We start from the raw sequence: 25,633 nt of genomic DNA, 5'->3' as shown, positions 1-25,633 counted from the left end.
TCATGAATACCAGGGTCCGAATTCTGAAGGTTACTCATTGGGAAATCTGAAGCCAGTGCACCGAACGTCTAATCATAAATATTGGAGAGAACCTAGGGACTTTGCAAATGAACCTGATAGATAGATTTTGAGTGGTTTACAAGTGTTGTATTAGATGGCATGGTAACCCAGCATATAAGGCATGCGAGTAGTCAATATGGGAGTTGACCAAGGAACCTACCACCATTGCGTCAATTGCCGGAGAAAGAGAAGAGAGAGGCCGCTTTAATGTGTGCAGGCAATAAAAAGATCTGACCACATCATTAACTTGAAGAGTATGTTTAATTCTTAATTGCCATGGCAAACCAGGAGAGGAGGTCAAATATATTAGGTGGTACAAGGCATCTAGCCAGGGTCCTTTAAAGATGGGAGAGTCCCATCAGTCTTGGATAGGTTGAGTTGTAGCTTGTTGTTTCGCAGCCATAGTTTGTCTTCAGTAAGACTGGCACTGAGAAATTCTCTTGGGGGCTTTGCACCTTAAGAAAGCTTTGTAGGTCATCGGCATGAATGAAAGAGAATGTCAGATGGGCAGATAATGGCCAACAAAGAAGAATCATAAATATTGAATAACAGCAGGGATAAGGAGCAAAATCTGATCTGAAAGGACCAAGTTTAACAGTCTGATATTTGTTGGTCAATAAACGGTTAAACCATTTCAACGTACGATCTGAGAGCCCTAGTAGAGTGGAGAATCTGGTGAGAAGAATACAGTGATCCACTGTATCAAAAGCAACCGATAAATACAGCTTCACCAGAAAAAAATAACCCAGATCTGAGTGCAGAGGTAGGTTGTCCCACATTGAGACCAGGACAGTTCCAGTACCAGATTGCAGTAGATCTAGAATCCGATTATCCTTAACAAAGGTGCCCAAATGCTCAGTCACTATCATTTCAATGATATTATCCATCATTAGGGCAGGTCCCAAATAAATAACAGGAAAATCCACCCAGCAAATATCCAGTGCGCAGCTTTGCAAGGATAATGAGATTTATTACGTGCAAACCCGGGTGGGGAGCGTAAATGGCTCTTTGGAACTGAAAACTATCACTCGCTCGGCTTATTCATACAAGTCACACGTTTTTTATAGTTGTAAACCCAAGGAATTAATATCTCAGATAGAAATATTCCCATGTTCCCCATTGAACAAAACCCTAAACATTCACATATATTTTGCTGCCCCATTGGATGGAACAAGTTACTTAACTGTAACTGTTGTTCTCCAGCATGGTTCTGGCATGGATTCACATACTCATGAATATTCCCCGTCGTCAGGCCGGGAATCCTAGGTAAAGAAAAAAATCAGTATCAGTTTCGTTTCTGATCTGTCTTTCTTAGTATTAACCAATCACTGATCTCTGGGTCATACTGCCCCCAGCCAATGACTGCCCTCTACCTAAGCCCCTCCCCTGGCAGCCATCCTCAGATTTGGTAGCAAGTAAAGTGGCAGTATGACCAAGTGAAGAGCCGCAGAGGGGAAGGAGGGAGGGTTTGCATGTGAATCCATGCTAGACCCATGCTGGAGAACAAGTTACAGGTAAGTAACTTGTTCCTTCTCCAGCATGGGGTCTGGCATGGATTCACATGCTCATGAATATAAGAATACATAGCAGTATACACATGCACAACCACGGGAGGTGGCAACAGGCTCAACATTAAGCAATACAACAACTCAACATTAAGCATCTCTTACCTCCTCACCAGGCTCACCTTAAGCGAACAGGTTGCCCAGCACTGCTTGGCCGACCCTGGACTCCTCCCTGGAGTCCCGATCGACGCAGTAGAATCTTGTGAAGGTGTGCGTCGACCTCCACGTAGCAACCCTGCAGATATCCAGCAGGGGCACACCAGACAGGAACGCCGTGGTAGCAGCGATCGCTCTGGTCGAATGGGCTCTCGGACGACCGGGCACGGTCGGTTTGCCAACCGGTGACAGTGCATGATGCAGCCGGAGAGCCATCTGGAAATGGAAGCCTTCGAGAGAGCCTTCCCTTGATTCACAGGTCCAAAGTTCACAAACAGCTGTGATGTCTTCCGAAAACTCTTCGTGCGGTCCACGTAGAACTTCAGCGCTCCAGCCACATCCAGCGAGTGCAAAGTCCTCTCGGCCGGAGACGAAGGCGACGGGAAGAAAACTGGCAACACCAAGGGCTCATTGAGGTGGAAGTCCGACGGCACCTTGGGCATAAAGGAGGGGTGCGTCCTCAGCACCACCCTCGTGTCGTGAAACGTCAAGTATGGCGGCTGGCAAGATAGGGCCTGGATCTCTCCCACTCATCGTGCAGAGGTGATGGCCACAAGAAATGCTGTCTTCCACGACAGGAACTTCAACGGCGCCGAATGCATCGGCTCGAATGGGGCACCCGTGAGCCTGGTCAGCACCACATTGAGCTCCCACGCCGGGGCAGGGGCCTTCACCAGCGGGAACGATCGGAATAGTCCCTTCATAAATTCCTTTACCAGGCGATGAGACCACAAGGACGCCCGTCCTGTAGTTCTGGTGTATCGGGAGATGGCAGCCAGATGCATCTTGATGGAGGCGTGAGCCAGTCCAGCTTTGGCCAGCGACAGTAGGTACGGCAATACTTGAGGGGCGTAATCCGCAGAGGGTTAATCTTCTGTGCATGGCACCAGAAAGACCAGACAGAGAACCTCCTCCACTTATGTCCATAGCATTTGAGAGTTGAGTACGCCCTGGCTTTTGCAAGAACCTATCTGCAGTCAGCCGGGATATCGTATCCTCCAAACTCTAGTGCTGCAGGAGCCAAGCCTGCAAGTTCAGCGACTCCGGGTCGTGATGGAGAATGGCGCCTCCTTCTCTGGAGAGAAGATCCGCGTTCATCGCCAGCTTGATAGGTGGGGACGCTGACAAGTCCAGAAGGTCCGGGAACCAGATCTGTCTCGGCCACGCCGGTGCAACGAGGATCATCCTGCACCTGGACTTCTTGAGCTGGTTGATGAGACGGAGCAGCAACGGCAACGGAGGGAACGCGTACAGGAACAGGCCGTCCCAAGGGAATGAGAAAGCATCGCCCATGCTCCTCGGTTGTGCGAACCTCTGGCACTTGGAGTTCGTCGCCGTTGCGAACAGGTCGATCTGGGGTTTGCCCCACCGTTGAAAGAGCCGATTCACCTGGTCCTGGCGTAGTTCCCACTCGTGGCATGAGCGCAGCTCCCTGCTGAGTGAGTCAGCGATGGTGTTTTTTTCCCCTGGGCGACGTCCCAGTGCCACAGATCCTGGGCCTCCTTGGATAGGGCTGGGCATCTGGTGCCTCCCTGTTTGCGGATGTAGAACATCGTGGTGGTGTTGTCGGTGAAGATCCTCACCACTTTGTCCTTGAGGGACGGAAGGAACGATTTGAGCGCCCAGAACACGGCTCGTAGCTCAAGGATGTTGATGTGAAGAGACCTCTCCTCTGGGAGTCAGAGGCCTCTTGCGTGGAGATCTCCGGTGTGGGCCCCCCATCCCTCCAGGGAGGCGTCTGTCGTTACTGTCTCCTGATATGCCGGGGCCTGAAAGTCCATGCCTGCCGTGAGGTGCGCACAGGCACCCCATCATAGAATCGCCCGACGGAACTCCTCGTCGAGCGGGATCCTGTCTTCGAAGGTGCCCGCTGCTTGAATCCAGCGGGCGTCGAGGAACTCTTGTAGCGGACACATCCGAAGTCTGCAAAGGGGCACAAGGTAGATGCATGAGGACATCATCCCGAGGAGGGACTTGATGGCCCTCACTCTGGCCACATCCTTGGCTAACAGGTGCTGCACCTTGCCCAAAATGGCCTTCGTCCTTTCTTCCGACAGAGATGCCAATCACTTCACTGTATCGAGCTTCGCTCCCAGAAACAGTTCCACCTGCGACGGGACCAGATGGGATTTGGGGTAGTTGATGGCGAATCCCAGCTCAGTGAGCAGGCGGACGGTCCTCGCTGTGTGTTCGACGGCGAGTTCTCTTGACCTTGCATGGATTAGCCAGTCGTCCAGGTAGGGGTAGATGTGGATCCCTTGCAGGCGCAGCCGCGCCGCCACAGGTGCGAGGCACTTGGTGAACACCCTGGGTGCCGACTTTAATCCGAACGGCAGGGCTCTGAATTGGTAGTGACGCCCCTGGACTACGAATCTGAGGAACTTTCTGTGACCTTTTAGAATGGGGATGTTCTTGAGCATCACCCTTACCTCCAACAGCAGTTGAGAGATGTGATTCTCCTTCCTGGCCACGGGAGGAATGCGAGGACACTTCTTTTGAAATTCTAGCGAGTGTCCGCGGGCCAGGGTGTCCAGCACCCAACGGTCGGTGGAGATGGACTCCCACACGCTGACAAACTTCATCAGCCGGGGTGCTTCGGTGGGGGCCCGATGCTACGGCCGGTTCAGTCCTGCTTGGAAGAGGCCTTGCTGCCTTGGCCTGCTTGCCGCGGCCTCGGTATGCCTCCTGGGACGAGGAGCGGGCCGCCTGGCGGTAAGTAGAAGAGCCACCGCTGGATCCCTTGGAGGCTCCCTGTCTGCCTCCAGAGCTCCGAAAGGGCCGCCGTTGCGTAAGGACTCCTAGGGCTCGGGCTGTTTCCGTGTCTGTCTTGATGGCCTGGAGAGACTCATCAATCGTCTTTCCAAACAGGTTGTTGCCGTCGAACGGCATGTCCAACACTCTGCTCTGGACGTCCTGGCGAAAGTCCGTCACCTTGAGCCATCCTCGTCGTCGGAGGCAAACCCTGTTGCCCAGTTGGCGAAATCCGGTATCGGCAATGTCTGTTGCCACCGTTATGGCGTGATCCGACGCTACCTCACCTTCCTGCAGAATCTGTAGGGCCTCCGCCCTCTTGTCGTCCGGTAGGAAGTCTAGCAGAGGAGCTATCTTGAACCAAAGCTCCCTGTCGTAATGGGCCACAATCGCTAAGGCATTTTCCGCCTTAATCGTCGTCGCCGCCGACGAGATGACTCATCGTCCAATGGAGTCCAACTTCTTGCTCTCGCTGTCCGGCGGGGAAGTGGAAGTGGAAGTTGAAGCTGCCGCACCCGCTGCTTTCTTCTTGGCCGCTGCAGAGACGACAGAGTCCGGCGTGGGCTGGGCCCTGAGGCACAAGGGGGCGGCATCAGGGACCCGGTACTTCTTCTCCTACCTGTCCCTCTTGGCGGGTGTCGTGAAAGGGTTCTTGAGGATAGCCAGCCCCTCGTCCCAGATGTCGTCGAGCAACGGCACAGTGAGGACCGTCTTTCTCTTGGCCTCTCGTCGTTGGTAAAGAAAACCTTGCTTTTTCTGTTCCTCAGGGCAGAGCTGGAAGAGCTTGGATGCCCTGGCTATCATGGCGTGAAAAGAGCCAATTTCGTCAGGAGGAGAGGCCCGAGGGGGGGTGATGACGGGATGTCCGTTGTGTCATCGTCGTCGTCCGTCCCTGTCGCTGTATCCGTCACCGTATCCTCCCGAGGGTCCGGCGAGGGGGATGAGGGGTCCACAGGCCTCGCGGGCACAAAGGGCGGAGGGGGGTGGACTCTCCTCTGCTTGTTCGGAGGGCTTCCCGACGGGCCTGGTTCTGGATCCTCTGTTGGGGTCCGTGGTAATCTCATCCTTATCTCAGTACATAAGGATTGGATCGCCAACAAAATGGCTGCCGAGCTATCCTGGGGCTCGGGTAATGGCTGCGACGGACAGGATGGCTGCTCCACTGGGCCCTCGTCGTCGCCATCGTCGCTATCTTCGATCATATCAGCGGGAACCTTCCCCTGGGATCGAACCTTCTCGAACCTCTCATTGAGGCCTATGAACCTCTCGTTGAGGCCTTTCACGGTTTCCACCGGATCCTCCTCGGAGGCTGAATCCGAGTCCGTAATGGCCCCCCCCCCCCATCTTTTTCTGCCGGGGTCTTCATGGGAGTCTTAACAATGGTCTGGAAAGAGGATTCCCTCCACGGTGGCAGGGAAACTCTGGGCCCCGAGGCCACCTCCACTGGCGTAGCCTCTGCCGGCTTCGCCAGGGACGCTGCAACTACCTCGATAGAGGCCTTTGCCGGGTGGATCAAGGCCCTCACCACCTTAGGTGCGTCCTGGGCCTTCGCTTTGTGGGGAGGGTCATCGCCTCGCTCCCCCTCAGCTCCCTTGGAGATCGACCAGGGCCTCTCCAGAAGCTTACCCGGGTTCTCGGACTTCCTCTTCCACGAACCAGAGCACTGGCTCGTGGTTGATCATGCCGGGGAAGTCGTACCCTGCCTGGCAGCCGAGGAGCCCGACCTTTCGGCACTCCCAGTGCCCACAGACTCGCTGTGCTTGGCCTTCTGTTGGGCCTCCGACGCCGGGGCGCCCTCACAGGGCTTAGAAGACCGCTCAGACTTTTTCTTCGCCTTCTCACATGATGTGCCCTTCTCCAGCCAGGCGGCGAGGCGGGAACGACGATCTTGCTTGGTCCGTTCTGACAGGTTCTTGCAGAACGCACAGTCCTTCTCCACATGCGTCTTGTCCTCATGAAGGCAGTAGAGACATCTCGAATGCTCGTCCTCCTTGAAAACATTTTGCAGTCCGCATCCTGGGCAGCTCCTGAACAGCTTGGATCCGGGCGTCGAGCTTCACTTGTCCTGGGCCATGTCCGTTGAGGTAGGCCACAGATCTTCTGGAATCCTCCAAAAAGCATAACTCGACGAAAATTTCACCCTTGAGGGGCGTAGAAGAATTCCAAAACGGGTCCCCGTTATCGGAAGTAGAAACGGTGGAGCTTGAGGCTCGATTAACCGAAAAAAGAGAAAAATCTCCTGAAAAAGCCTGAAAACGCAGTAAAAGCTCGAGAGCTAAAACACAAGGACTCCCAACACTTGAACGTGCGGTAAAAATCTGAGGATGGCTGCCAGGGGAGGGGCTTAGGTAGAGGGCAGTCATTGGCTGGGGGCAGTATGACCCAGAGATCATTGATTGGTTACTACTAAGGAAGACAGATCAGAAACAAAACTGATACTGATTTTTTCTTTACCGAGGATTCCCGGCCTGACGACGGGGAATATTCATGAGCATGTGAATTCATGCCAGACCCCATGCTGGAGAACAAAGGGAAAATGCAATTTAGACCCAACAGTAAAGAGTCTCGATCACAGGGTCCTTTGAGTGTAAGTGTCATGGATGACTCAACACCTAGAGTTAAGTACTAACAGGGTTTGTACCTGGAAAGTTAGTGCCAGGAAATAATAACAATCCAGTAAGTACAACACTTATTTTCCAGATGCGGTTTACATTATCTAAACAGCAAGGCACTCGAACCTCAGACCAATGACAACCCAGACGGTGGAAAATAGGAACAAGTGCCCACACTAGTAGTAGAACCCTAAGCCAAAAGCAAAAGCAGCAGCGCAAAACACTCCAAAGAAGTGGGAGAACACAACAAGGCAGATTCAGGAAAACTGTCCTCGCGGTACCATTGATTGACGATATCTGGGTGGAGGGACTTGCTCTCCTGAAGAACCCGTCCACGATGCCTGCCAAGAGTGATCGGTACGAGAAGAAGTACCGGGTCCCCGATTCTGCCCCTTTGTGTCCTAGGGCACAGCCGACCCAGGATTTGGTTGTCTCGGCGGCGGCCAAGAAGGTGGCGGCGGGGCGTCTTCCTCAACTTTGACCTCCCCACCTGACAGCGAGGGAAAGACGCTGGATGCCATGGGACGACGAATCATCTCGTCTGCAGCGACAACAATTAAGGTGGCTAACGCCCTAGCGATTGTGGCCCGCTATGAGAGGGAGCTATGGTACAAGATCGCTCCCCTGCTGGACTTCCTACCGGACGACAAGAGGTCGGAGGCCCTGGAGATCCTACAGGAAGGTGAGGTGGCGTCGGACCATGCCATAACGGTGGCCACTGATATCGCTGACGCCAGATTCCGCCAGTTGGGCAGCAGTGTTTGCCTACGACGATGGGGATGGCTCAAGGCAACTGATTTCCGCCAGGACGTGCAAACCAGAGTTTTGGACATGCCCTTCGACGGGAAAAACCTGTTTGGAAAAGCAGTGGATGAGTTACTTCAGGCCATCAAGACCGACACTGAGACGGCTCGGGCCTTGGGAGTGTTGCAGCAACGACGGCTGCCCTTTCGGAACGCTGGAGGCAGACAGGGTGCTTCCAAGGGATCCGGCGGCGGCTCCTCGACGTACCGCCAGGCGGCCCGCTCCTCATCGCAGGAGGCCTACCGAGGACGCGGCAAGTCAGGAGGATCTCATTGTCAGCAAGGCCAGCTCCAAGCAGGACTGAACTGGCCGTAGCATCGTGCCCCCGCCAGAGCACCCCGGTGGGAGGCCTGCTGACGAAATTCATCAGCGTGTGGGAGTCCATCTCCACCGACCGTTGGGTGCAGGATGCCCTGGCCCACGGGCACACTCTCGAATTTCAAAGAAAGTGCCCCCACATTCCTCCCGTGGCGAGGAAGGAAAATCACGTCCCTCAACTGCTGTTAGAAGTAAGGGCAATGCTCAAGAAGGGTGCCATCAAGCTCGTCCCGAAGAGGCTCCGGGGCTCCGGAGTATACTCAATTTACTTCCTCGTCAGAAAGAAGACAGGCGGTTGGCGCCCCATCCTAGACCTGCGGCGGCTAAACAAATACATCAAGGCACAAAAGTTCAGGATGGTCACCGTACAGCACGTGCTGGGACAACTGGAGGAGGGCGACTTCCTATCGTCGCTGGACTTGGAGGATGCTTACTCCCACATCGCCATTCTAAAGGCCCTGCCATTCGGGGTGAAGTCGGCACCCAGGGTGTTTACCAAGTGCCTCGCACCAGTGGCGGCGCGGCTGCACCTGCGGGGATCCACATCTACCCCTACCTGGACGATTAGCTCATCCGTGCAAGGACAAGAGAACTCGCCGTCAAACACACATCGGAGACCGTCCAACTTCTCACGGATCTGGGCTTCTCCATCAACTATGCGAAATCCCACCTGGTCCTGTCGCAGGTCGCACTGTTTCTGGGAGCCAAGCTCAATACAGTGGCGCGATTGGCCTCGCCGTCGGAGGAGAGGATGAAGGCCATCTTGGGCAAGGTGCAGCGCCTGCTGGCCACGGGCGTGGCCAGGGTGAGATCCATCAAGTCCCTGCTCAGAATGATGTGCTCATGCATCTACCTGGTGCGCCTGTGCAGGCTACGGATGCGTCCTCTACAAGAGTTCCTCGCATCCCGTTGGATACAAGCCACGGCAGCTTCGAAGACAGGATCCCGCTCAACAAGGTTTTCCGCCAAGGGATTCGATGGTGGGGCACTCGCGTGCATCTCGCGGTGGGCAAGGACTTTCAGACCCTGGTACATCAGGAGACGGTGACGACAGATGCCTCCCTGGAGGGTTGAGGAGCGCACACCGGAGATCTGCACGTGAGAGGCCTTTGGCTCCCGGAGGAGAGGTCACTCCACATCAACATCCTGGAACTCTGAGCAGTATTCTGGGCCATCAGGTCGTTTCTCCCGTCCCTCAAGGGCAGGGTGGTGAGGCTCTTCACTGACAACACTACCACAATGTTCTACATACGGAAGCAGGGAGGCACCAGATCCCCAGCCCTGTCCAAGGAGGCCCAGGATCTGTGGCACTGGGCCGTCGCCCAGGGGATGTTTCTGGTGCCCTTCCATCTAGCAGGAACAAAGAACGTCATCGCCGACTCACTCAGCTGGGAGATGCGCTCGTGCCACGAGTGGGAGCTGCGTCAGGATCAAGTGGATCGACTTTTCCAACGATGGGGCATACCCCAGATCGACCTGTTTGCGACGGCGACGAACTCCAAGTGCCAGAGGTTCACCAGCAGGTTTCCCAAGCCGAGGAGCATGGGCAATGCTTTCTCATTCCCCTGGGACGGTTCCTGTATGCGTTTCCTCCGTTGCCGTTGCTGCTCCGACTCATCAACCAACTCAAGAGGTCCCGGTGCAGGATTATCCCGTCGCACCGGCGTGGCCAAGACAGATCTGGGTCCTGGACCTTCTGGACTTGTCAGCGCCCCCCCCCCACCCAGTCAGACTGTCGACGGACGCAGATCTTCTCTCCAGGGAAGGAGGCGCCATCCTCCATCACGACCCGGAGTCGCTGAACTTGCAGGCCTGGCTCCTGCAGCACTAGAGTTTGGAGGATACGATATCCCGGCGGACTGCAAGGAGGTGCTTGCAAAGGCCAGGGCGTCCTCAACTCTAAAGTGCTACGGACACAAGTGGAAGAGGTTCTCTGTCTGGTGCCATGCACAGAAGATTAACCCTCTGCGAATTACGGCCCCTCAAGTGCTGCCGTACCTGCTATCGCTGGCCAAGGAGGGACTAGCTCACGTTTCCATCAAGATCCACCTTGCAGCGATTTCCAGTTACACCAGAACTACGGGACGGTCATCCCTGTGGTCTCATCGCCTGGTGAAGGAATATATGAAGGGACTGTTCCGATCGTTCCCGCCGGCGTGGGAGCTCAAAGTGGTGCTGACCGGGCTCATGGGGCCGCCATTCAAGCCTCTGAATTCGGCACTGTTGAAATTTCTGTCGTGGAAAACAGCGATCCTTGTGGCCATCACCTCCGCACGATGAGTAGGAGAGATCCAGGCCCTATCCTGCAAACCTCCATACTTGACTTTCCACGAGACGAGGGTGGTGCTGAGGATGCACCCCTCCTTCATGCCCAAGGTGTCGTCGGACTTCCACCTCAACGAGGCCTTGGTGTTGCCAGTTTTCTTCCTGTCGCCTACGTCGCCGGCCGAGAGGACTTTGCAATCACTGGATGTAGCTATAGCGCTGAAGTTCTACGTGGATCGTACAAGGAGTTTTCGGAAGACATCGCAGCTTTTTGTGAACTTTGGACCTGTGAGTCAAGGGAAGGCCCTCTGGAAGGCTTCCATTTCCAGATGGCTCTCCGGCTGCATCATGCACTGTCATCGGTTGGCAAACAGACCTTTTTGCCCGGCCGTCCGAGAGCCCATTCGACCAGAGCGATCGCTGCTACTACGGCGTTCTTGTCTGGTGTGCCCCTGCTGGACATCTGCAGGGCTGCTATGTGGAGGTTGACGCACACCTTCACGAAATTCTACTGCATTGACCGGGATTCCAGGGAGGAGTCCAGAGTCAGCCAAGCAGTGCTGCGCAACCTGTTCGCCTGAAGGTGGGCCTGGTGAGGAGGTAAGAGTTGCTTAATGTTGAGTTTATGTAATGCTTAATGTTGAGCCTTGCCACCCCCGTGGTTGTGCATGTGTGTACTGCTATGTATTCTTATATTCATGAGCATGTGAATCCATGCCAGACCACATGCTGGAGAAGGAACAAGTTACTTACCTGCAACTGTTGTTCTCCAGCATGGGTCTGGCATGGATTCACATGCAAACCCTCCCTCCTACTCCTCTGTGGCTCTTCACTTGGTCATACTGCCACTTTACGTGCTACTAAATCTGAGGATGGCTGCCAGGGGCGGGGCTTAGGGAGAGGGCAGTCATTGGCTGGGGGCAGTATGACCCAGAGACCAGTGATTGGTTACTACTAAGAAAAGACAGATCAGAAACTAAACTGATACTTATTTTTTCTTTACCGAGAATTCCCAGCCTGACGACCGGGAATATTCATGAGCATGTGAATCCATGCCAGACCCATGCTGGAGAACAACAGTTACAGGTAAGTAACTTGTTCCGTTTCCATTTGGGCTCATTCCGTTGCACTGCATCTTTTTCTGGGGATGCTGGTTCTGACGCTTGTCCCTGTAGCTCTTCGTTGGGGTCTCCTTTTGTTCTGCCTGCCATGATTTTTCACCAAATTCGCACCTAAGAACTAGGACTTGCCTGCCTTTTCCACATATGCACAGATTTCCTACTAACCTTCCTCTGTTGACTTATATGGTTAACATTGTACTCATCCCAAACTCTGCAAATTTACTTTGTGGGAATTTACCTGCCCCTTGATGTTTTTCCTGCATCCAGTGAGGTTCCAGTACATTTTAGACAAACCACTAGAATTTTAGCTTGCTCATATGTTATTTTATTTTTTCAAAATTTTGCCTTCCTCTTCTGCAAAAGGCTTGCCTGGTTTCATTGTAGCCTTTACAAGTGACACTGTATTTAGTTTCCTCTTGAAATGTAGTGTTGGTGTTATTAGTCTAGTCTCTTGTCTATTGGTGGACCCTTGCTGTGGTTTTGAAATGCCCCCAACCTCCTCTACACCTTACCTTGACCACGAGGCGCACATGTGTATTTTTCCAATACTATGTCCTGGAGGTCTAGAAATACTGTGAATTTGTTAGGGTTGGCTGGTGAGATCATTTTTGACTATTATAAATGCTATAATGTGTAGTTCCCTTCCCGCCCCTCGTTTCAATGTGTGATGTGCCTGTCAGTAGATAGTGGGCCTAGAGCATAGTATAGAGGCACGTTGCTACTTTCATGACAATGAGCTTTTTTTATAACTGCACCAAGTATTTATACTGTGTTATGTTTACTTATTTAACAAGTAGATGTGTGTGTGTGCGTTTGTGTGCGCGCACGCGTGTGTGCACTAATTGTACCTTTTTGTATCGGCCTACTTCACCTTCCTTGAGTTAAGCCTCACTGCTCTGTTATGGTACTTACCTTAAGAGATGTTTAGCTTCCCTTTTGGGTAGGGTGTAATTTTCTGATTATAAGGTTATTGAATGTGCAGCCCTCAACAGAGGGTGGGCAAGCAAGTGAAGAGCTGGTGCTTTCCATTTTGGATTAGATTATTGTACCCACCAACTGAACTTTTATTTTTTTGTGTTTGTCCTTGCTCAATGGAAAGTTTTTACTTTTGCCTGGTTACCTTTTGCACTTGAAAACTTTTAATCCTAACATACTATTAATCTGCTTTCTCAATAATAGTATTTATTGGTAGGCCTTCGGCTTAAGCCTAACAATATGAACTAAATCACAAAGTGAACGTGGTTCAAGATTTCTGCCCAGGTATCTGGGCAAATTATCCAGTGGCCTATCAGCTGTTCCTCTGGTGCATACTGAATACAGTACTTATCAAGGACCCTTTCAGTGGACGCTATGGTGATCAAAGGGCCTGGTGATAAATCCATGTTTCCAGACTACAAAATTGCACTTTCCACTAGGCATTGGTGAGTGATAATTGACTTGGAGTAAGAAATGGTGTTATGTGATTGTGAAAATTGTGTTGGCAAGTGTTTTTTTATGATTGGCTAATTGCTTGCCACTTAAAATGTTTACCCCTGCTTATTTGGTGGGAGAGCACTTGATATTCAACATTTTTGGCTTTCGGTATTCAATTTTTTTCATTATCTATGACTATTCTCTACACATACGGAAAGCCATTCATTAGGAATATACTTGTCTCCCGAATTCTCTTAAGTAACATTCCCAAGTCTGCTCCATCAACTTTTTTTTATAGATGCTTTGAAGTGTTGACGTTTCCGGCTAAAATGCTAACCAGGCACTGACTATGAACTGGTCGTAGCATAGAGGGTTCTTCATGTTTACAACTATCTGTTTGTGTGTTTGCATGTATGTATGTTTTGTGGTGTGGTGGAGTAAGGAGCCGGAAAAAGATGTGGCATGTTTCAACAAAGTTATATTCAAGAAATAAAGAAAATAACTTTGCTCTATAGCCTACCTCTCCCTATCTATAAAGGGTTAACCCTAACTAAACAAATATTGACTCGGGTGCTTGTTATCAGGATGTTTGTCCAAATAAAAAGTGTCCGTCCTCTGTCCAAAAACCTATTTTAACCCTTCGACTAATCTGCAAAAGGGTTCAGCATCCACATGAAAATAGTACCGGGAGAATAACGCCCTTCCCCTGACGCACCTTGTACGCCGTGAGGGCTGTTTTAGGATAGTCTTTTGCAATAATCCTCAAAAGTCTCTTATCTCCTTTCCAAGTTCTCCCGAAAGTTAGCTTTACCGTTCCAGCAATTCATCACTGTTTTATGACACTATGAAGATTACTTCCAGACAGCTCTTGTTGTCTAGTATTCTCTTGAATCTTACTTGGATTACCATTGTGATGATGGAGTTTCCTCCTGATGAACGCTTGACTCTTAGATCTTTGGATCTCACTGCTAAGACTAAGGGAGAGTACTCCCAACGCTATCTTGACTCTTGGTTCTCTGTGTCACTACTGTGTTGAGGGAGATTACTCATTAAGTTCTCATCTCTTGAGCTGCCCCAAGCCCCTAACTGTTCTCCCGCTACTCCTATTACCTGTTGTGTTCATGCATGTGTCGCCTGTTCTTCCTGGGTTGATGGGCTGACTCGCATTGCTTCAGCACTTCCTGCTTCCTTCACTCTTCTCCCTGCTTTAACCTTGCGGCTCGGCAGAAAATTGGGCCACACAGCTCTGGCACTTTTCCAGGACCCTACGGTCAACCTCCCTGAGGTCACACCACCGATGGCTTCTTTCATGCTCTCCTACTGGTCAGGATATTGGCTTCCTCTGCAGTGCTCTGCCGACCGTTCTTGGCAGTCTTTGCCACTCGTTATCCACGTTCTTGCAGCTTCATGTTCCCAGGTTCGTACGTCCCCAACTGGGCTGGCTTCACACTGGCTGCTCGCTCTATTTCCCAGTCCTTTCTTGCTCTTTATTCCTGAGGCTGGATCCTTATTAGTGTAAATTCAAAGTCCGTCTTTACTATTGTTGAGATAATATTTATGCCTCCTTGGGGCCAACTCTTCTAAGTACTATGGTAAAGCAACATGTTATTACTGTGCAGGCTTCTTTGGCTCTTCTTCCTATCATCATATTAATTCATGAATCAAAGGCGAAGGAGACATTACCATAACAAACAGTAGTGTTATCATGGATTTCTGATAAGGACTTGGTCCGAAGGGAAAAGGGGATACGGAGTTTCTTCACAGAACAGGAATCCTGATCCTGTGAGTCTTTTCCTGCAAGGTCCTGCTTTCCACCACCCCCTGGGGGACTCTTGGGTAGCGGCCTCGCCTCCCTAGCATCACAGGCAAGGCCTTCCCCCTAGCGAGAAGTGACGAGACCCTGTTACTCGTCACATACCCTTCTTCCCCCTAATGAAATTGGCTTCCCCATCTAGTATTACTGGCTGGGTTTCAGTAGAAAGGTCTTCTTGACGGATGCGGCTCATGACCATTTTCCAATCACAAATGGTTGGTTCCATTATGAAATAATTTTCTTCCCAGGTATCTAAGGGGAAGAAGCTTCATTTAGTTTCTCTGTTAAGTCAATAAAATATGGAAAATCTGTACCGATTTTTACTTTTTCAGGAAGTCCTGGGACTATGACCGATATCATTAGGATGTTCTCGCCCCTAATATTAAGGATAACGGTTGTGTACACATGCTATCCTTACTGGTCTCCTAATTTGTAAGTCCTCAGAGTACAGCAAGTCTGAATCTACCAATGCATAAGCTTGTATTCCATTAACCTTTACCGCTTCTTTGGATTTGAAGGGGGTTGGAGCATAAAAATAGGTTCTTGTTGTTTCAACTTCCCCTGCATTTATAGACTCCTTATATTCCCATGTACCTGCTGACACCCACGCTGTTAACAATTATCCTATTTGTGTGTGGTATTATACAATGTCGACCTATATATGATTTCAGTAAATAATTATCATAATAGCTATCTGAGAATAGGAACATATCCTTCACAGTTTGTTTCATTATAGATTGTGGCGAATGCGGGGAAATGTGTTGCTTCCTTAATTGAGGATGTTTGATCAAATGTGTACTTTATAGTCTAAAACTTTATTGATAGGATAAATGTCTGGCCTTATAATTCTCACGGCTGTAATTTTATGGGAATTTTCGCACTACGTGATTGTTGTAACCTTGGGCAATTCTCATTTGTTCTATTGATTGGCAATTGAGCATTCATTTTTATTTTACATGTTTTGATCTTAAGTATGCACCTTTGTATTATTTGCATGTATATATTGGAAACGTTGTATGATGTTTGTCGAATAATCTTGAAATAATATATCTATCTATTTTACATCAACAAAGTTAATGACCATGTTGTAAATGACCACTTAGTAATTTGGTTCAGTGAAACGGATGTGCACAGTAGAAACATTTGTACCACAATATCCTATTTTTAAAGTTTAAGGTACATTCTTTAACTACGTGTATTGATGTTTATATTTTTTTTACTTTGATGTTTATCTTTGAAGATGCAGGCTTGTTCATGTGAATTCCATTTTTGTTTAAGGTTAGAGTCCGATTTGAGCTGAAGTCCCCGGTGAAGACGATCGAAGACTTCATCCGAAGGTTCACACCCAGTCGTTTAGCTGGATCTAACAGCAGTAGCTCATCAAGCCTGGCTACCAGTAAATCAACTCTCCGAATTGGGTCAAGCCTTCTTTCGTCAAGTTCCACCGAGGGAGCCTTATTCAAACTCGATGAAAAACGGTCCCATTCTCCCCAGATGAATAATAATGGGTTTAGACCTCAGCAAGATGGACAAGCACCATGTGTTCCATGTGAAGATGGAGAACTCCGTTATGAGGCAGAGAGCCCTGATGAAGCCGCTCTGGTGTACGCTGCCAGGGCCTATCGTTGCTCACTGGTTGGCAGACTTCCTGACCAAGTAACAATAGAGCTGCCTCATCTGGGAAGGTTAACCTTCGAACTCTTACACATACTGGGCTTTGACTCTGTCAGGAAGAGAATGTCAGTGGTAGTGCGACATCCACTTACAGATGAAATAGTGGTTTATAGTAAAGGTGCAGATACGGTCATCATGGATCTACTTGAACCCTGTTCCACAGGTACTGTATTTTGCACTCTTTCCTTAATTGACACCACCTTTGCAGTCTGTTTTAGAGAAGTTATGCTGTTTGTGAAGTCAAATTAAAATTTTCAACAGTGTTTGAAGAATATAACTTTCTGGGCCCCTTATAGTGATCACAGGTCATGACTGATGCCAAAAGATGAGTGGGGGAATTCGGAAAAAAAGAGGGGAGTGCGAAAGCAAGTAGAGTGCAATAACATGAATGAAATACAAAAGATAGTCCAATGTTTATGCAATCCCTCGATGTGCGTTCCATCCTAGTTGCCAAGTGATTGTTGTCAGTGTCTGGTTGTTAGCTCCTTCCAGAACCCAATATTGTCCTGTTGTAATTGTGGCACTTTGTTCAGTGTTTTGCATGTTTCTAGATTAAATGTTCGTATCTGCCGTTTCTGGATTAAATGTTTGTATCTGCCAAGTGTGATAATTCTTAAATAGTCAGTGTTTTGTGAACAACACAAATAGTGAGCGAGACACATAATTATTTTAAGTTCCTTTGGAAGCCTAGAGTGAACATTGTGTGGTGTGTATTGTGTGGATCCTTTGCTTTAGTCCTAGGTCTAGTCTTTCTGCTCATCCTGTATAACAGATGTATTTGTAGAGCATACGTTTACACTTGGGGGGCTATTTCGATGGCGATAGCAGATTTTCTTTTTAAACTATTTTTTTGTTTGGTTCATCAAACCTTTCACAACAGATAATTACGTAGCATATAGAAGAACAAACTTAATTTAGTAAAATTTCATAAACAACCACTCAAATAACCAATTAAAACTGCAAATTTCCTAAATGACGCACAGTAATATGCCAATATAAAACACATTATCTGAGAATCTAATTATAGCATCAACCATACCCACCTGAGCAGCACCTAGCAACTTTAACTACCAATCATATGGCATAGTGTTTATACATGCTAGTAAAGATTTCTCAAAAAACTATTGTCTTAATTTAATCAATCCTGTACAATTTACCAGAACATGCTCAAGTGTCTCAATTAGTCCACTTGTGCAAATTCTGGAATGTCTGCCGTTTCTGTCAATCTATGATCTAGCTTCAATAATCTCATTAGTTGTAAATAAATTCAACCTAAATCTTAAAAACGTATTCCTGTAGTACAGATTTGGACATTTTAGTAAATATCTAGGTACTGTATTTAACGATTTTTCAATTTTAATGTCCTGATAATATAATCTATATTGAGAGCAATCTGTAAGTGGTAAAATCCAGGGTTACCAGTCATTTGGTCGAAAACCAAATGGTCGAATGACCATTTGATCGATGTAAAATGGTCGAGAAAAAAAAAGGTCGAATTTTTTTAGTTTTTTATTTTATGGGGGGGTTCCCATATTCTTTAATAAAAAATATTTTTTAAGCAACCAAAACTAAAAAAAAAATATAAATAAATAAATTTGACCTTTTTTTTCGACCATTTTGATTCGATCAAATGGTCATTCGACCATTTATTTTCGACCAAATGACCGGACACCAAAATTCCAGTCATTCAACCATAATTTCTGCTTAATCAATGGATTTAAAGCCACAAATTTACAGAAAATTCTAGTAAATGTGACCTAGTTAAACAAAAGCACCTCCAACAAATAATCATTGGTATCCTTAATGTATTATTGGAGGGAGTAAAATAACGTATCCTACTGGTACGTCCCGTCCCTTTTCCTCCATCCTTGTGGGTGTCCCCCCAACATGGGGACGGTACTGCAACGTTTGGTAGCGACAAATTAAGCTTCCGCTTTTAAATGTATTATAGTGCACCGGGGCACAGCCTCGGGCGTGGGTACACCCCGCCGAGGCCCAGCCCTCTGCCACCTCAGTCCCTTTTTCCGCACAGATGATGTCTGACCTGGCAGCCAGCGCAGAGACTTTAACTTTCAGCTTGCTCCCTGTTTTTGTTTTTCAATCTTGTTTAAACTTCCATTGGTGCCTCGCCTCCCCTGGCGTATGCCGGCTGCAGGAGGATTCATGCATCATGCCTCATGTGACCGCTCGTTCCCGGCCTCAAAGCCCCATGCACTCTGTCTTGAGTGCCTGGGGCCTGACCACTGCTGGGACGCATGTTCGGCTTGCAGCAGTCTTGGTCACAGGGCATTGAAGAATCTATTACAGTGGAGGGAGATCTTCCACACTTTGCCTCAGCCCCCTCTTAAGGACTTTGTCTCCAGGACCGCTTGTGAAGACAAGGTAGGGGCCTCTGTTCAGCATGGCTCCTCAGCGTGGCGACTCCTTCACTGGGGTTCCCACGGATAGGGGGTTCTCGGATTCAGGTTCTGGCAGGCCCGAGGCATCTAAGGCTACCGGCTCCCAAGCCAAGGGGCACAAGGGTCTTCCGGATGCAGACCTGAAGCCGTCGAGGCTAGCAGCTCTGAAGCTGAAGGGCTCCGGGCCCTAACGGGCAGTGCTTGACAGGGCAATACTCTTCTTCGGCCCCAAGGGTTAAGGAATTGTCTGGTGCCACCTCAGAGTCAGTCCTCGGCACGATCCAGCATGACTACCAGCACAGGTGCCGAGGGCGCCCAGCCTACTGGAGCTTGATCCAAGGTCTTCAGTCAAGACTTCAAGATGGCAGAGAGGCACGTGGCGGAGCCTGCCAGGCTGGTGCCCATCTTGGATTTGGCTCCGGGCCCGCCCATGTTCTCGACCGTTGAATGGACTTTGCAGGAAGATCCCAGTCCCCTTCCCTCTGGAAAGCAGCAGTGGGTTGTATGGTACAGGCATCTGGTCTCCTCAGGGGTACCTCTACCCATCGCAGCCTTATGGCTACATGCCTCAGGCACTTTGACCAGGAGCGGAGACTCAGTGCCTCGGGGGACGAGTGTTTCCTTCTCCTCATGCGGCCCCCTGAGATGACCTGGCTCCTGAAGGATATAGTCCTCCTGCGCTGCCAGTTCCAGTGCGGGTCCCTCCCCGGTCCTGGCCCTGCCGGTTTTTCAGACCCCTTCTCATCCCGTACCACCAATGCCTCCCCCTCACCAGCCTTTGGGCTAGTCTTCAGCTCTGGACTTGGGGGTGACCCCTTTGACACATGAGTCCCAGGGCCTAGACTCCCCTGAGTCTGTAAAAAGGGGTGTGGGGGGGCGACTCCCACGATAGCATCCGTTAAGGCCTTTCATGACTGCCTTCAGGGCCTGGTGGAGTACTTGGGGGTCCCTCTGCCGAGGAAGCCCGTCAGGATTCGGGAGTGCTAGGAGAGGTTTTGGGCAAGCACACCACGATTCGGTCTGGCATCTCTCTCCAGAAGGATGTCCTGCAGGTGGCAAGGAAGGTCTGGTAGATGCCTATGGCCACTGGGCAGATGAACAAAAAGCTGGACAGAAGGTTCAGGCTGGCGGACGGGGAGACAATCCTCCTGGCCTCCCACCCGCAGCTTCATTCTTCAGTGGTGGCTGTCGTCTCATTATATAATAAAACATCGGCTTTGTCATCTTCCTCCACGGGCACCACCTCCAGTTGTCTTTCCAAGATACTTGAGTCTTGGGGCAAATGCTGTTATGCCTTGGCAGGACTGCATCTGCGATAAGGCCGATGCCTTCTTGGCTGTGGTAAAAAGAAGCTGTGGCGGGAGCTCAGGGAATTTCTGCATGACTTCCCTTTGGAAAGGCAAGCCGCCTTCAAGGCCAGTCTGGTGGATGCCTGGGCCATTGCGCAGGACCTCATGGAGTCTTCGGTCTCCCACATCGACACAGCCAGCAGAGGTCTGTGCCTTAGTGCCAAGATGAGGACAACGCCATGGATGCATGCCACTTTTTTCTTCTGACGTGCAGGTGTGGATCCTGAATCTGCCATTCGAGGGCATGGACCTTTTTCATTCGTCAACTGATGACGAGTTGGCAAAGAAGAAAACCTCCACTCAAACTGCCAAGTCCTTGGTCATCCTGACAAAGCCAGGGCAGAAATCCTTCTCTCAGTCTCAGGGCAGGACTGAATTTAAACCCTGTGCTTTCTCCGGCTTCAAGGGTACCAAGGTACGCAGAGACCGGACAGGTCGCCCAGCGACAATAGGAAGAAGCAACGGAGGACCTCACACAGGTTTTTCTGCTACGCCTCCTCTGACACAAAGAAACTGTGACGTCAAGGTCGGGAACACAGCTCGGCTGTGGGTTTGTTTGGCTCTCTTCCAGGACACCTGGAAGCGTCTTCAACAGCCCATGGATCCTATCCGTAGTGTCCACGGGCATCCGTCTTTGTCTTCCTTCGCATCTACCATCCTCTCCTCATCTTTGTTAGATCGGGTCCCCTGCTTCCTCCTGTTGTCGCTGGGCGACCTAAGAGTAGCCAGGTATCTAAGCATCCGATGTGTTCAAAGGGGACTGAGGTGAGATGCTGGAGAGCAGGGTCTCTGTGGGGCGTTGGCCCGAGGCTTCGCCCTGTGCTAAATTTAAAGGGGAAAGCTCAATTTTTCGCTGCCAAAGGCTCCAGTATCGTCCCCATGTTGAGGGACGCCCACATGGATGGAGGAAATGGACTATGAGTACTCTAGTCACTACAGTGAGTAACTTTAATTTTTTGTCAAAAGACTTTGTACCACAGCTTTTGCTATTTGGCAGCTCTGTAAGTAACATGTTACAATGTTCTGAATGAACTAGTACTCCCATTTATAAACCTTGTAAAAACGCAAGGATGTGCCAGCCCGTTTTGGAATTAACTCTTTGATATACAATGTGAACACAGATTACAACAGGCATAGTTATCTGACGGCATCAAGAGTAAGCATACTGGCATTGATTTTTGTATTTATGTGTAACATTTGGCTTATTACAAACCTTTATGCAATTACTAGGCAATCCATCACAGAAAGCAATTCATCACACGCACCAGATATCGAAAACGTGTACATGGACAGTTTTGAGACATTGTTCATATTTAACAGCAACCCTTTCAATGTATTCACAAAGAACAGGCATTGATACATCAATGTTTTCTCAATCTGGAGTGGTATCATAGAGGAATTGGAGAAATTCAAGATCTGGCTCAATAACCAGGACCCACACCCGAAGTTTACTATGGTGTATGATATGGATGCCCTACCTTTTCTGGACTTGACAGTAAGGAAAAGTGCAGGAGGAAGATTGGAGACAGCACTGTTCCGAAAATCAACGGGCACAAACACCCTGCTCCATTTTGAAAGCTACCATCCGGTTAATTTAAGAACTAACCTACCTTATGGTCAGTTTGTGCTCATAAGGGGAAATAGTTAGATGTTAGAGCAATATGAGGTACATGCGGAAGAATTGTGTGGGCGCCTGGACCACAGAGGTTACCCATGCAGATTGGTCAGGAATGCAAAGAAAAGAGCAGAAAATACACAGTGAGAAGTGTGCCTCAAGAAGAAAATGAAACCAACTCGGGAAAGAATTACCTGTGTAACGACCTATAGGCCCATCAGCAATGCCGTGAAGAAATGTATTCTCAGGAATTGCCCTTTAGTCAACACACCAGATTTCAGTCTAATGAAACCTAGGTTCACCTTTAGAACCTAAAACAAATGTTAATATACACATTTGAAGAACAGACAAAAAAGAATGAGAAACAGACTAATTTATGGGGTCTGCCACCGGTATTGGGACACTTTAAATGTGGCCACTGCTCAGTATGTGAACTAACCAACAATATGAGAACGATTGCCCTGAAAAATATACGATGGGAGTCAAGTGCCCTTGCGGTCTATTGTACATAGGCAAGACAAAGAGGGAAGTACGCTAGCAGATCTGTGAACACAGGCCCTGCCTAAAAAATAAAGTGTTAGACAAACCGCTCGTTGAGCACTATGTCAAAAAGAAACGCAGCCACACAGACCTACTCTGGTTTGTGATATAGATGGTAAAAGACACAACTAGAGGAGGAGCCAGAGACCTGGCACTCAGAAAAGTAGAACAGAAGTGGATACAGAAGCTAGACGGTGTAGGAGATGGCCTAAACACGAGTATAGAATGTTCTAAGTTACAAGACATATTTTGATATTATCGGTTTAGATGCAATATGGAATGGGGAAAAAAAAAAAATTGACACCTGACCAGTCTCTGAGGGAAACCGATTGATAATGTGCCAAACGAAGCTGTTGAGGAATGACACACCTGTACATTCTTTAGTTTGTAAGCCCCTTGTACATAATGGGGCAGGTGAATCCAGAAATGTTGTTTTTTTGTTAAAAAACTTCACTAATGGTTTTTTATTGTGTAAAAGTAAAGCTCCACAAATAAGAAAATGTGTATATGTATACAGATAAGGGATCATTGATGTCCCTGCGCACAGTATGTGCCGCCTTATCTTCTTGCAACAGCAGCCCAAATGACATGTCCATCCAATAAGAGGACAGCAACACAACATATATCTATGAATGCCGGATGAAATATATGACCATAGATACATTGTTTCTCTTTAGTGACGTTTTATTGTCAATCAACCTGGGTGAATGGCATGTTGACCATATGGAATCTCACATGTAGGCGGCAATACAGTTGTGGCCGTATGTTGATGGCTCATTTAAGTTGGGTGTGCCATATGCCTAACATTAGAGGTATTCGGCTAGGCTGAAGAAGGAAAAGGACACCCTAATGCTGCAGTTACAGTGTGGACAGTAATGACTGGTCCAGTAATGGGCACACCACGCTGACATACCTGACTGAGTCAGCTTTCAGTTAGGCTGTTTTTTGTTTAAACTTTTTGTCTTACCTATATGCGACAGGGGGAAATATATTAAACATGTGTGACTATGCGGCGAGCAGGATCCAATTGAGGTCTTTATGTGAAATGCCCGTTTTCATAGCGCTGATGCTGAATCAAGAAAAAAGTTCTTTCGAAGAGATTGCCTGTTCTTGGAACGGCCGCTAGATGTGACATGCCTGGCTGAGTCAGGTTCTCTAGTAGTCCTTTCTCCTTTCTCATCACACGCAAAAGCATATGGATTCCAAAAACAACAGAATCTTTCGATCGTGCAGTGTGCAAGACGTAGTGATCATTATCCTTTTACCATACGTCGTTGCCACGTTTTTGTGTGGCAGAGTCTTTCTGTCTGTTGGGCATGAATGAAAGAAAGGACATGTAGTCACATGTTTACATCATAAAAAGAAATGCTGGTACACAAAGCCACAGATTGGGAAGCCATGAAAGGAGACATATATGGAGGTTGAGCGCGCCCACCCCACCGTTTTTCCAGTAGTTTAATACATAAAAGAACATGGTACCATTGTATTAGTGTTTTTAGTTTTATTAAAGAATTAAAATAGGTTCTTACAAAGGTGGTTGTGCCCACAGGTATAGACCACGCGGGATGGTTGGTGATTGAGTAAACGTGCACCTGCCTTTCTGCAGCACTGCATTGAAGGAGGTATATGCATTGCAGATAGTATCCGACAGTATAAAGGTATAGTCTGCAGTTTTCCAAGCATTTATTGAAACAATGGCATTCGTGTACCTAGAAAAATAGTGGGTATCTTCCTAAACTCATGAAGTTAATGCATTCAATGGTTGGTCTTTTGTAAAGGAAGTGTTCGCTGACTGTGAAAGCGGAAATTAAGAAAATGACTTCCCTGTCAAGCCTACTGAAAAAGGTCAGTGGGAAAACTATTTAGCTCAAGTGTAATAGAAAGTGTCAATACACACTAGTATGGGTCCTAAGTCTTGGTGTCTTTGTCTGATCTTTCGGGTTATCTGGGCAACATTTGGGTTAGAAGTGTTACCACCAGCGAAAGAATAATTAATTTTCGGTCCTGACTAAGGCCTTCTGGAAAGAAACGGGAAACCTTATCTAGGATGGGGTCCTCCTTGGAATAAAAGGCTGAAAAGCAGAGCGTTGACATAATACTATTTGTATGTCCTTTTGAGAAATAAACAGCAGGGATATTGGACATTGAAAATCCCACAGAGATTGAGAGATGAGATTGACACAAAGGACAGCAGGATGGTAAAGCACATGAGGAAACCATAATAGAAAAATTATTGTATAGAGATACTGTCCTGGATGATGAGGGAAATCGGAGTTCAGTGTTCACTTTCTCTTTTTATTTTCCGTCTTCTCTGACAATAGATGCTTGTGAACTATTTGAACATCTGCAATTTGCTAAGATTTCTTGCTACACTAACCCTTGATTGATGAAATAGAAGTATGCATGTCATTTTGTTATATATTTTAGATAGACACCTCTTTCGTGGAGGTTGTTTTATGTGAATAAATTGGCGAACATTTTGGATGAAAAAGACACCAGGGTCTGGGACTGTTTTCTGACTATGCGTGAATGTACTCATCAGTATATAGTAGCAATTTATGGTCTCTAGCCACAAGGAAGAGGAGAATGGGGTAGTATGCGATTCGTGCTTAATACATTGATATCTCCCTGCTACATCACAGATCCCTCAACAACAAAATATAAAGGGTGTGGCCTATTGTATACATAATTCCAATATTAGCCACAAAAAGGTTGAACAAGGCTAGAGCAAGAGGACAGCCCTGCTTCAGGCCTCTGTACGTTGGAATTTCCTCTGACAACAATCCCTCCCTGTTCAACCTTGCCCTCAATGATGTTCCCGTATGGAGGCACTGAAGCTGTTCAATTAAGTCCAATGGACAGTTCCATTGGTCCAGTTTCCCCCCATAGTTTAAATCTGTCAACGGCAGCCACTAGGTCTACAAAGGCAATATAAATCTTTGCCCTGCCTTCCAGGGCACGCCCTTTTAGTATCGACAAGATAGCAATATTAGGGTTGGTCCCCAGACCCTTTACAAATCCAGTGTGAAACTGGTCCATATTATTTTACTGCCCTCTTAGACAGCTGATTTAGCAACAGTGAGTTGAAGATCTTAACTATGATATCAAGAAGAGCAATAGGGCAGTATTTTTTTGTATAGGCGCGTTTTAAATGCCTTATCATATCATATATCATATC

At 48.4% G+C, this 25,633-nt stretch overlaps 1 protein-coding gene across 1 annotated transcript in view; it reads left to right on the top strand.

Moving 5' to 3' along the window:
- Positions 1–25,633, top strand: part of ATP10A (ATPase phospholipid transporting 10A (putative)) — a 1,364,682-nt gene that overhangs the window by 1,022,612 nt on the left and 316,437 nt on the right. Inside the window, exon 10 of the mRNA XM_069636588.1 lies at positions 16,157–16,715. Coding sequence (XP_069492689.1) covers positions 16,157–16,715 — 559 coding nt within the window. The remainder of the gene's footprint in view (positions 1–16,156; positions 16,716–25,633) is intronic.

This window comes from Ambystoma mexicanum, chromosome 7p (assembly GCF_040938575.1).
Source record: "Ambystoma mexicanum isolate Mex_15411 chromosome 7p, UKY_AmexF1_1, whole genome shotgun sequence".
Classification (NCBI taxonomy): domain Eukaryota; kingdom Metazoa; phylum Chordata; class Amphibia; order Caudata; family Ambystomatidae; genus Ambystoma; species Ambystoma mexicanum.
The sequence above is the reverse complement of the archived record's forward strand: the minus strand, read 5'-3'. Positions and strand labels throughout refer to the sequence as shown.